Genomic DNA, 13,728 nt, shown 5'->3' on the forward strand with positions numbered 1-13,728 from the left:
TGATGAAAGGCTTGATGAGATCTACTTTTTAGGGTGTGTGGATTCATTCAGTATTGATAGGCCAACCCACACACCGCACCCAAAGTTTCTTTACTGTAACTCCACAATTGTTTTTGTGACAATCAGGTTTCCCATTAAGAAATAAAAAATTGTGTTTGGGATCCAGGTTAACACAAAAAGGCTCCAGTTGTGGTCAAAATAATGTGTCAGTATTTATTAACTAAACGGCTAGAAGGGGCAGTTGGTGTTTTACTTATTAACACTGGAAATTGTGGTATACTTATGCCTTGTCTAGACTGTCCAGCTGGGTTTGGGGCTGTAACAGGCAAAAATACTTCATTAGTTAATGATGGTTAAGATTCGCATTGGGAAATGAAAGAGAGAGAGCGCGATCAAAGGGTTTTTATGAGGGCGCTCCCAGCATGACAGACGTATTCCTTCCTGGGATGGCTGAACGTATGGCCAAACAGAACTGCCACTGTGACCACAGGAACTTCAGCTTCAACTTCAGTTCGACCTCACGTGTGCCACTTCCCCTTGGCTTATGTGTGATGGACTCATCTTTGATTATTCACAAATCTATTAACATAATTCATATGAGTGCGTCCCATTTCTCCTGCTGAGGTGGGATGATGCCTCGAAAGGGAACATTGTGGTTTGAAGGCTGCAGGTTTCTCCAGTGATACACTGCTGTTGTAACTGTTGATTCAATAATGAATACTAATATACACATTTATATACAAATTTAGATATGTGGGTTGTTTATTTATACAGCTGCTATTACACAAACACACACAGACACCACACACATATATAGTATATGTATACTGTTGTATGCAATTGTGTCTTATATTATTCTATTTCATGCCTTCACACACTTTCAATCAGAAACCACAAGCAATGCATCATATTGCCATTCATGTCATTATGATAAATACGCTGAAACACCAATTTCTACAGTTTCATAACGGAAAAAATTGCACATCATTCATTCATGTATTTCTCTTGTACAAATTGTTACTTGTTTTGTATAACAGTGGATCCCCCACCTTCCCTCTCCATTCTTCAGAGTTACGCAATGAAAAAACATTGTGTTATATTTTGTATGCGTGTTATATTTAGGGTGCTGTGATTTATATGACAAGCATAAAGTTGATGTCAGGGAGCAGAAAAGAAGAGATTTTGAATGCAGCACCTTAAAATGAACTAGCAGTTCTGTCATAAATAATGTAAACTCTTGGCAAACAAAAAAAACAAACCAAATGCTACAGTTGCTCACACTGGCCAAAGGTTTGGATTATTTCTGGATTATATTTTTGTGCTTGACAGTGTCCCTTACCCAAGATGATTTGAATCAGTCCGTTCTGCGACAACTCTAAATAGCACACTACTATCCGCCTGAAGGAATGGAGCAATCTCACGTACACAGTGCTCATAAACACAAGAGCCTGACAGGGCTCTTCCGTCACTCCTGAGGGAAAGCCACATATGTAGAAATCCAGTGACCCAGAAAGCAGCGTTCAAATGAGGAAAAACACAACCAGCAGCTGCACAGACACACACGATAATGTTTCTTTCCTGATAGCTGATATAGTATTGTTTATCCTCACAAGATTTTCATAGTAATCAAAAATAATAAGGTAGAAATAAGTACAAACAGGAGCAAGGCGATAATGTCTCACTGTGATATGATATGTCTTTGTGAATATTTATTACTGAGGGACGACACAGAAGGGTTTGAATCCCGGCCGAGGGCTTCCTGTGTTCTCCCCATGTCTGCACATGTTTCCTCTGGTCTGCTCCCAGTGAATCATGCTCCAGCCCCTTGTGATCTGTGACCCTGACCAACAAGAACAAGTGGTTTACAAAATGATTGGATGGACTGGGTAATTTGTGAGTGAGGGCGCCACCTGTGGACATGAAAAATAATGATCCACTGGTTTAATGCATAACTTCCAGTTTGCTATTGAATACTTGATGTCATTGAAAAGTGAAATAAAAATCAGCTACAGTAACGGAAGAAATGTAATATTTTAGCAGAAGAACAGGTCAAAATATCTCCTGACCCAGGACCATGGGTAGTTTTTCAGTGGGGGAATTCTATTACTTTATATTCACAGGAATCAGTTACTAATTTAATTCTGAGTGTTCTAATTCTCTTTTTACTGTTTTTCTCATGTAATTTTTTATAGTCCATTATGTTATAGATTTCTTCTTATGCACAACATACATAACCTGCTAAGACCCAGCCATTTATGTTTGTCCACTGGAGGGGGCATGAGTCTCTGGTCTTAATCTGATTAATCATTTTCCACTATGGTGGAACCAACAATACCATACAATGGGCACTCAATAAAAATGCATCATATTTTTGAAAATGTTTTCACTGCAGCATGTTTTTGTTATCCACATGTATTATAAAAAAAAAATGCTTAAACCTTTTCTCTAACATATCTTGTGAACATTAACTTGAAAGGGTTCCATGTGATTTGTAAAAAGCCAGTTTAAGGCCAGACTTTTGGGTGATACTGCACCCGGTCCATTATAAAGTGTTGCTAATGTGCCGTTCTGTAATTAAACTCGCAGCGCTTCCTCCCCGTGGTCGATAAACAGGGGAGAGCGAGGGAAGAGTGGACAGATGGATGCACTGTTAGAGGGAAGAGCCCTGCTGGTTGGCACCTGTTGCCTTCCTAAGCCCTGTCCCTGAGGCGTTAGCCAGGCACAGTCCTCCGGCGGCTCACAGGAAAACCGCCTCCAGGGTTTCTCACAGCGGAGGGGTAACAGCGAGGGCCTTGGGGGAGTCACGCACACGAGGGCCTCTATCATGCCAATCACCGCATACATCTACAACACAACTTCAGATAGTAGCTGCTACTGTACGCCGTAGTGTTGCCTGATGGTATATTTTTGTATGACTTACCTGACTTAGGGGAGAGTAAGCAAGTGCGTGATTCCACAACCAGAGCTGATATCCACGGAAGGCAGATCTGACGATCATGAAATGGGGGAGTTTAAAATCCATATATGCGTACACTCTCTCTGTCTCTGATTATTTTGGACACTACAGGGTAATACATGCTCCACTGCCACCCTCTGGAGTTCCTGCTGTCTCACCCTCAACCCATACCAGCAGCACCGCAGCACTAGTAAATGTACTGCTCCAGTGCACTCTCCCATAACTCTATATTCCATACCACAGGCCATACAGAACTACAGGAGAGCTAGCACCTATCAGAGGAGAGGCACATCTCTCAGTGACAAGTGTTAGCTTGTTGGTGACAGGCTGGGACATAACAGTGGGGGGGGGATAGGCTAGTTGAACTGACTACCCAGGGGCCCTAGGTGGAGGGGGCCGTCAAAGGGCCTGGACGAAAAAGTTTGAGATAGGAAGGGGATCCACAGACACTGCATTTGCACAGGGCCCAGAAATTAGGGTACTGTCCCTGGTGCCAGGTTCACTGTTTAGAGGAAATAATGCGGCAATAACCTCAGGAAGACTTGTTAACTTACGTAGTCACACAGCTTACCCAATGGAGGATCTAAATGAATAGGGGGCAAGCATTGCAAACTCAGCTAGTTAATAGCAGCCGAGATTCAAAACTGCTTTTCCTTGTTCATTATGCTCAATCAGAGCTTTTTACTGATTTAGCTACATTAAGCCAAATGCCCCTTTCTCCCTAATTTGCAGTTCAGTTCATTCCTGATAGAGAGCCTGAAGTGTATTTTGTATTGCATGGTGAAGAAAGCAGTGCTTGTTCCTTGGATCAAACAGAAAAAAGATCGTAATGACCAAAGGGTGCATTAATCCAACTCAAGCAAACTGGCAATAGGCATTCAGCAGGTGGTGTTTATCCCTTCCGTCTTGAGATGAATGTCACTTCAGTGTATTACTAAATTAAACTGAAGTCTTATCCAAGTTAATGCCATCTGGTGCCGGGCAAAACGTGTGAATTAATTACAGAAAATCATGTCAGCATGTTGAATGATAGAGATCCCTGTTTTAATCTTATAGACCTGGCATTGTCAAACGTGTCATTTTCCCTCAGATTTAACAATGTAACAATGGAAGAGAGAAAATATATACTTAGCCCATTGTTCAGTTTTTATAAAGTAATTAAACAGCTATTCCAAATCTCTGTAATTTGTGAGAATAACTGGAATAACATAAATTTAATTTGGCAGTGAATACAAGGTAACTGGAGTTTTTCTGCATATCTCTTCTAGATACATTTATTTACATGTATAGTCCCCCTACATACAGTACATTCATAATCTTTCCAGAGAGGTCATAGCCACAGAGTGGTTAGCCACAGTGTGGCACCCCTGAAGCAGTTATTGACCTTGCTCCATAGCTGAAACACCCTCCAATGTCTAGCCGACAACTGGACTACACCCTCCTGCCAGGGATGGGGCAATCAACCCCATCCGTGGTCAGTTGGCCTCATTTGCCTTTAAGCCACCTGCTGCCCCGTTGTTCTTAAAGTCTGCAGATGTATATAATAAAAAATACAACTTATGCAACAGCGGATCTTGCCATTGTTTGAGTTTGAAAATGTGCACACTTTTCCCCAGTTTAAAGTGGTCTCTGTGCACAAATGTAATGACAATATTTCTGTTGAAATGACAGGTTGAGATGCTTTCCTATGATTAGGTATCGACTTCTTCAGTAGATCGTAGAAAGTCCTTCCAAATTTCCTCACAGTACGGTTATGGGCATAGATTCAGTCGAAACTTGTCCTATTCAGTATTCAGACCCGTATGCTGTATGCTGTAATTATCACACTTATGTATCATTATATTACTATTTTTAGTGTTATAGTTGGCAAAAACTGACCAAGTGGTAGCAATAACACAGTTGTCTGATTAATCTAGGGTTCAAGTGTTTATCTATGTAATCACTCTAGCACTTGGAACCGTACTTCCCTGTAGGGTTTTCAGCACACTTGTCCCTGGTTATGATTTGCACTTTATTGTACGCTGCTCTGGATGAGTGTCTGCCAAATGACTAATGTAATGTAATATAGTGGATAGGCTACAGCAGTAGACTTAATACGTAAAAAAAAACCAAGTCTAATAAATACCTAATAAAATTCTCACTGTGTAAATTCACAGAAAATGTAATCATCCTCTGACATAGCACCTTTTGCACATGGTAAATGGTTGGCATTTATATAGCGCCTTTATCTAAAGCGCTGTACAATTGATGCTTCTCATTCACCCATTCACACACCAACGGCTGCCATGCAAGGCACCGACCAGCTCGTCAGGAGCAAATGGGGGTTAGGTGTCTTGCTCAGGGACACATCGAACCTGCAACCCTCCAACTGCCAGAAAACTTCTCTTACTGCCTGAGCCATGTCGCCCCCAGGATAGCACTTATTATAAGGTGCACTGACTTGCGTCAGGCTGAATTTGTATCAGAATTGGTGGAAGTGGCTTGAAAGTGTGGAATGGAATTTAATATGTGTTTATCTGTTCAATTCAACAGATCTGCTCACCATTCATGAATCTTTTGAGCAGGAAGCTGACACAGTGAAGCAATTCTCTAATCTTACCACAGTTGAAGGGGGCAGTATAGGACAATGTGCCACCTCAAATGTGCCTTGTGAACTGGGCAGTGGACCAACAATCAGAACATCACATTTTAGTGTGTGCCACTAGGTGGCAGTTTATACCATGCTTTAACTGAAAATATTACTCGTAATATAATAACAAGTACGAAGAAGAAGAATGCTGTGAGCACAGCTCCATCTCAGATCAGTGCTGATTAGTAAACAGATGAAAGCCCATTGCTAAATGTCCCTCTTTCTCTTCTTTTGGAGAAGATGGCTCAACATCCCATTAGCTAAGGTGGATATACAGGCAATTCATATTACCCAACAGGAGGATGATGGTGTTGAATGAGGCTGGCCTTTATGGCTGCCTTGTGATTGTGCAGGCTGGTATTGTGATTGTGCAGGTAGTTCCTTCCTCTTCTCTGTGCAGGGTTTTGAAATCAGTATACACTCAGTGAACACTTTGTTAAATAGACCTGTACACCAGCTTGTTAATACAAATATTTAATCAGCCAATCATGTGGCAGCAACTAAATGCATACAAGCATTCAGGCATGGTCAAGAGGTTGAGCTATTTTTCAGACCAAATTTCAGAATGGGGACTTTGACCATGGAATTATTGTTGGCACCAGACAGGGTGGTTTGAGTATATCAGGCACAACAGGGTTTGCAGAGAATGGTGCGAAAAAAAGAAAAAAAAAAGCCCAGTGAGCAGCAGTTATGCATTGTTAATGAGAGAGAGGTCAGAGGAGAAGGGCCAGACTGGTCAAAGCTGACAGGAAGGTGACAGTGACGCAAATAACCACACATTACAACGGTGGTATGCAGAAGAGTATCTCTGAACACACAACATGTCAAACCTCTTAAGTGGATAGGCTACAGCAGCAGAAGACCAATAAGTTACTTAAAAAATACCTAAATTGAGTGGATACTGTACTGCTGTATCTATTCTGTACTTCTGTTCACCTTTTAAGTTAATTTTGTACAGCTGCAAATGGTGGAACTCAGCACAAAAGCAGCAGTTTCTTTAAAATGATAAAACACATATAAAGTAAATACCACAAAATAAATGCTGATTGTCTGCAATGCAGAAAAAATAACAGATTGCCATACTTTTGGAGGGTGCTGTATATATTATTATAATTATACAACTGGCCCCTGCTGACTCACTAACACCATTTCTATCAAAACCTGGTTTTCATAGAAACAGCCCCACTTAGCTTCAGTCATCTCACAGCAGAAGGTGGTACAGTATAACTGCCATCTGGTTCCTGTGAAGCAGATAAGACCTGAAAATATGTTAAAAACCGGAATCCGCCTCATTGAATTTCACTGAATTGCTTTTGCACTTGACCAGCACGGAAGAACTGACGCTGAGGTAGGCAGTCTGACTGTATTTACACAGCTGAGCGTATATCCCACTCTGTCTATCATCCTGCAGATCAGAACACAATCAAATATGACAGAGGTAGAATGCAGAGTCAGTAGGCCCCTGTTTTAAACCCATTGCCCGGACACCCACCACTTCTGGTCTGAAAGGAAATACTGAGCCACAGAACATGTTCTCTGATGTTCAGTACGTGATGCAAAGTGAAAGAGGTGTTGGTTTTGTGTAACCTCAGGAACATTTCGTTTTTTGGTTTTTCTGCTGATGGAGACATTTATCTAGACCTCACTGTGCCCACCACTGCACTCCTGATACAAATGGTAATTTTGCACTCAATAACCTGTTAACCATATATAAGTTTCAAGCCAACAGCTTTGAAAAGAAAAGCCCTTACCAACACAGCGTTGTCTGGTTTGCATCAACCAACATTGTAGTCTGGATGGCCTCCCAATGAACATGGCTAAGGGCAGGGTGTTAGAAGCAGGTCTGCAGCTAGCATTGGATTCCTAAGTATAATAATCTGAACTTAATTAAGGGGATTCACGTTTTCTGATTTATCTACTGTATAAATAATGAACTAACCTTTTTTATTATTTGGTGAACAGCCCTAGTCAGTACTCAGCTTACTGGAGCTGTTAACCATGAAATGCAAATCTTCTTTGTGAGCCTCTGTTAAACTGCACCAGGCCATTCCTAATGGGCACTCTTTGTGCCATCAACATTGTTGGCAGTTGCCAGGTCAGTAAGGAGGAGCCAAATCTACAAAGCCCCGCATAGCCTATGCCAACTAACAGAGCAGGCCATTGTTGTCCCAATAAAGACCAACAGAGTGGGACATCACTGTTCCCCTACGGGCCAACAGAACTCCCTCAGAGACCCATGGAAAAGGTTGTTGCTAGACCTCAGTCTAACATCTAAGGCGAGGAACATACCAAACTTGAACCAGTCCTCAGGGAAATAACAGACTGTCTGTCATCAAAAAGGGGGGGATAATAGGGGCTCACAAAATAACAGACAAAGGAATACTGATCTTGTACTGATCCAGGGAGCGGAGAACACCAGACTCACTCTGCCCAACAGAGGGGAGATCCAGACTCAGAAGGACATTCATCTTCCCCTTGGGCTCTGGAGAAGAAGACCTGAACTCCCAGCTGTCAGGAGAGAGTGGCAGGTGCGTACTAATATCAATATATTAAAATTCTTCCTTTTAAGAAGGGACTTGGGGGTGACTTGACATGAGACAGTATTGGGTGCTCGTAAAGTAAATAAGTGCTCTGTAGATGTTACTGAATCCCCCCCTCTGTATGGCAATGGTGTTCACTAGACCTGGGGATGAAAGAGACTGCAGAAGCTACAGGAGCAGAAGCTAGAAGCAGGACCCTGGGTAGTAATGTGAAAATGATCAAGGCGCCACGGCTGGCCAGCACACAGGATGGGTGGGGAGAGTTATTGGAGCACAGCATGTCCCATGGTTAATTAGATCTGGACCAGAGACAAGTCAACCATTGCATCAGGAACTCCCAGCATGCTATACTTCCAGCAGCTTCTCTCCCATCAAATAATGAGCGGTTTGATAGCTCATTGCACACACACGCATTCACACACATACAGTACAGTAGATAACAATATAATACAAATGCACATGTAGCAAAAAGCGTAGGCACTGTCCTCAGTGCTTTCAATGATAAACAAATATTTTTGTACAGATATGAAGACATGGTTATTCTTGTCTGGTCTTAATTTGGTGAGCCTATATGGTTATGTCTACTCTACTGTATATGCTTCCATCTGAATGTTTTCCCTCAGTTTTTCCAAATGAGAATGAAAGCATTATGAATTAAATACATATGAGCTCAATCTCCGCAAGAATTTAAAGTGAGAAATGGGGTAATGTGCCATGACCACAATATTCATTTCAATTGCACACACATGTTTAAGATATGCCACACATATTTCCACAACCCAAAGCATCAACACGGCCTTTCATTTTAGCCTTCTCACGTCTCTTTAAGGAAAGGAATGGATGTTTTCAGAGAACTCATTTGCATAATTATGTTCCGTATATTGCAATTTGACTCTGGGGTCTAAAAGCTGGATAAATATAAGATCTAATTACAAAACTACAGTAAATTGAAATATACAGTAGGTTCAGGTCAGTAACACTCATATGTTCTCATACTTTATTTGACTTGTCTGCAGGTTTATAGCAGGGTCAAAGCAGCTGTTTTTGTTGAGCCTAATGGATTAGAATGCATCTATGGCATCACCATCTGTGTTCAATCAGTGTATGACCGAAACATTGGCTCCTATGTAACTTCTGAGTTGTGGCTATTTGTGGGGATGCAGCATCAAACAGAGAAGGCTTGGACTGAGTCATTGTTCTTGGGGGGTCTTTTTTAGTGGTGGGGGGAGCAGCAGACTCTGAGGATGCTTATGGTTTTGGATGGCACTGCTCCCAGTGTGGCTGCTCCCACCCTGGCTCCGACACTGTTTTTGTTGGGTCTGGTTTATCGTCTCACTGCCATCACTTCACAGAAAAAAACAGTCCCTGTGATTTTTTTTCATTCTTTAGTCAGCAGACCACCCTCTGCTGTTCATTAATGAAAGCCTAGGAAGTTTCATATTGTAGTTTATACTCAAAGCACTATCACCAGTGTTTATTGTTTTGGATGGTCTATATGCAAATCTGAGGATACTGTGATATGGTCTTTAAGAATATTTCTGAAAAGATTTTTCCAAAAGCAGGCAAAATGAGCTTGCAGTTCCAGCCGTATGAGTGCAATTAAAGCCCCGAGCATGTCATGCAAAACTGAAAGTATTATGGTTGAATAATGGAAATATCATCTGTTCAGAAATCTACTCTATGTCCAAACCTAAATACCGGCAATCCAAACAACAATTATGATAGATCAAATGGAGTTCAGTGAAATGGCAGCTTTCTTTGGGAATAGAGTGGCATTGTCCAGTGGAATGTGGTACCATAGAACTCACTGAACCCCTTTTTTCTGTTCTTTCTTGTTCTGTTCTTCTGATTGTCCTTGCCAACTGGACCTGATGATGTGTTTATTTTTCAGTGAAGACGTTAAGTCTGTTGGTGTTGTTGTTTCTTTTTGTCTTGCTTTGTAAGGAGGATTAATTGATCCATGTGGACTTTGGGGAGATGAATGCCGTTCGCCCCGTGCTGATTGGCTGGCTGGCTGTGGCTGTGTGCGTAGGGGTTGGGGAGGTCCGAGGTCAGCAGCTAAAGCAGGCCCAGGTGCCCCTGCTTCCGCACAAGCCCTTCATTGTGGTGTGGAATGCCCCCACTGAATCCTGCCGTCTGCGCTTCAAGGTGGACCTGGACCTCAGCGTCTTCGACATTGTGGCCAACCTCAACGAAACGCTGAGCGGGCCCAACGTCACCATCTTTTACCACACCCACCTGGGCTACTATCCTTACTACACCCCCACCCTGACACCCATTCATGGGGGCCTGCCACAGAACCAGAGCCTCACCAAGCACCTGAACAAGGCCCGGTTAGACATCGACAAACTCATCCCCTTCAAGGACTTCAAGGGCCTGGGCGTGATTGACTGGGAGAACTGGCGGCCGCAGTGGGTGCGCAACTGGGGCTCCAAGGACGTCTACCGGAACAAGTCCAAAGAGCTGATGAGGAAGGTCCACCCCACCTGGCCCGATAGCAAGGTGGAGAAGGAGGCCAAGGAGCTGTTTGAGAGGGCTGGCCAGGCCTTCATGAACTCCACCCTGCTGCTGGCGGAGAGCCGGAGACCTCACGGCCTCTGGGGCTTCTACCTGTTCCCCGACTGCTACAACTACGGCTACAAGCAGCACCCACACAAGTACACGGGCGAGTGTCCCAACGTGGAGCACGTGCGCAATGACCACCTCATGTGGCTGTGGAAGGAGAGCACAGCCCTCTACCCCTCGATCTACCTGGATTACGAGCTGAAATCCACCCATAACACCATCAAGTTCGTCCACTACCGCGTGAAGGAGGCCATGAGGATTGCGTCCATCGCCCGCAGTGACTTCACGCTGCCTGTCTTTGTCTACTCCAGACCTTTCTATGCCTATACCTTCCACGTCCTCTCAGAGGTGAGGTAGAAATTCAGTAAGGCAATATGGCAGGATGGTAGATAAAAAGGCAGTAAGATCAAAAATTCAATAAGGTCATAAAGCACTACATATTGCTTTGTGGCAATAAGATGCTGAAATAGTAAGGCAGTAAAGCAATAAGGTAGTATGGCAGTAAGCTAGGAAGCCAATAGGGAAGTAAAACCATAATTATACCAGTAATTCTGATGTTTCTCACAGAGCATGACTATTTTACTTGCTATATGGTTACTATGACAAGAAGATCAGTCCGTCCTACTTTTCCTGTGAGCCTCTGGGTTTATTGAGAGATTTAATTCTCCCAGTTTTCTGACCATAGATAGTACTTATACAGTGCAATGCTAGCGCTTTGTCTCCTCATCCTCAAGGGAAAATATTGCTGTTGAGCTGATTTATGCTCAGAGGTACGTATATACGTGTTGCCCCAGGATATCCATCTCTGTTAACAAACCAGCATACCTTAATTATCCCTTTGTTTTTCATACTGCCACTTGGGCTAACTCTTGAAACGGCTTGCTTTCTGAATGCCTTTTGTTCAAGCACTACTATTAAGGACTGAATCCCTGCCCTCTCCTGTATGCCCCTGTACTTTGGGTCATTTAATGGGCAAAAAAATCCTTGCCTCTCCACATAAATGAATGTGTTGTGAATATTCTGGCGCAAAAAGGCACCATGACATCATTGGCAGGAGATATGCATCGGCAAGATTACTTTATTCTTACTTTATACCACTTTATACTTCTTGGAAGAGATGAGAGGCCTGATTATATATGAATGTAACTCATTCATCTACTTCCCTATTTCCTGAATTCATTAAATTGTGCAATCATTCATCGCTCAATTCCCCTCTTTTCAGAGAGATCTAGTTCACACCATTGGTGAGAGTGCAGCACTGGGGGCAGCGGGGGTGGTGTTGTGGGGGTCTTCGGAATACGCCAAGTCTCAGGTACACGCCGCTGCTCATGTGACACTTTGGAGAGCACAGACTGAGAGAGAAAATGAGTCTAAACCCTGCTGTAAAATCCAATTATGACCAGCTTGAAATTACCAGCAATCAGCTGTTTCAAAACCTAGCTTGAGCAATTGTTTTTTTCAGCAGTGGAGACATTCCCAATGCTGTCAATCATGAACCATGGGACTTTTCCACAGTTAAATCCTGCACAGAATGTATGCATTTTTAAAATACTTTCACTACAGTTTCTCCTCAAGCCAGTCAGAGTTTTCTGTGCCATCACTGTGGTTGTCATATATGAGCTGAACAGAGAGATTTGACAAATGTATTTATACATTTATATCTGCAGTCCCATGCCCCACTCAAAACAGCAGTTAATTTTGTGCGCCCCTCAACTTCCTGTTTAAAAGAAACACAGCAGTTAGTATATTTAGTGGGACAGCAAACTTGGTGATTGCAGTGTCAGATGGATGGCAGTGGTTAGAAGTCCCAGAAGACTCAATTCTCAAGAGCTGTAATTAGCTTGATGTATGTTTGTTATCACTGAAAGCCATCTAGATGGGTAACACAGAATCACAAGATCTCTGTACAATGAAGAATATTGTTGAATACAATCAGAATTTACAAATATCATAACATATTACACTACTGTAAATAGACCAAATTAATATGTAAAGTCACAATTTGGACTATACCCAAATATTAAAATCTATTCAGTGAAGGAGTGTGTCAGTGATCTTGTTACACCCATTATCTGTATAGAGAGCAATATTTACTCTGTGAAATGAGTTTGCAGTACGTAAGAAGAGAGGTACAGTAAGAGCAATGTGAATCAGGTCATCCCCATGAGTACCACTGCATATGGCTAGGGAGTGCGATTCTCCCCGCGTCTCTGTGCTCTTAATTCCAGAGGAACTGTCTGGCTGTGAAGAAGTACATTGACGGACCCCTGGGGCATTATGTCATCAACGTGACATCAGCAGCCAAGCTGTGCAGCAAGGCACTCTGCAAGAAGAACGGGAAGTGCGTGCGGAAGAGTCTGGAATCCGGGGCCTTCCTGCACCTCAACCCGCGCTTCTTCCGCATCCGTAGCAACCAGGGCCCCGCGGGGCCCCGCTTCCACGTCAGCGGGCACCTCAACAACGACGACGCCCTGGACATGAAGCACAAGTTCACCTGCCAGTGCTACCAGGGCTGGACCGGCATCTTCTGCGAGATGCCAGAGGCCCCGCCATCGCCCCCGCGGGCCCAGGACAGCCTCCTGACCGACATCCTGGTCATCCTGTCCATCCACTTCTCCTGCCTGTCTGTCATCACCTTCCTTGGCCTCTGCCTCATCATCAAATGCCTGATACTGTAGGGCGGGGTACGTGGCAGCGCACAGAGGAGTCAAAGGGCAAACCATGTCTGGCATTATACTGTAGAGTCCAATGAGGCATTATAGTAGTCATGAGACCCATATCATTCAGCTAAAGGGCACTTCTTGACTGTAGAATTTTTAAAGAGTTCCTTCATACTACAAAATTAGCATACACATCTCCAAATGCTTGGTAGCTATTGTTAACTCAGAACAGGCACTGTGAATCAAGTTTACTACCGGGAAAACCTTGTCCATGCTAGGCTATTTCTGATAATTAATCCCATTAGGTGACAGGTGGACAACTTGAAAGGAACCTGACAGAAGACTTTGGTTACCTCAACAGACATTATATGGACAATT

General features: G+C 43.1%; 1 protein-coding gene across 1 annotated transcript; it reads left to right on the forward strand.

Annotated features, from left to right (window-relative positions):
* Positions 1 to 7,992: 7,992 nt before the first annotated feature.
* hyal6 (hyaluronoglucosaminidase 6) lies at positions 7,993 to 13,368 on the forward strand. The gene is made up of 4 exons (XM_061252970.1): positions 7,993 to 8,113; positions 10,070 to 11,038; positions 11,913 to 12,002; positions 12,919 to 13,368. The coding sequence occupies exons 2-4, from the start codon at positions 10,103 to 10,105 to the stop codon at positions 13,366 to 13,368; spliced, it is 1,476 nt and encodes a 491-aa protein (XP_061108954.1). The 5' UTR covers positions 7,993 to 8,113; positions 10,070 to 10,102.
* Positions 13,369 to 13,728: the final 360 nt, after the last annotated feature.

Source organism: Conger conger, chromosome 8 (genome assembly GCF_963514075.1).
Source record: "Conger conger chromosome 8, fConCon1.1, whole genome shotgun sequence".
Lineage (NCBI taxonomy): Eukaryota > Metazoa > Chordata > Actinopteri > Anguilliformes > Congridae > Conger > Conger conger.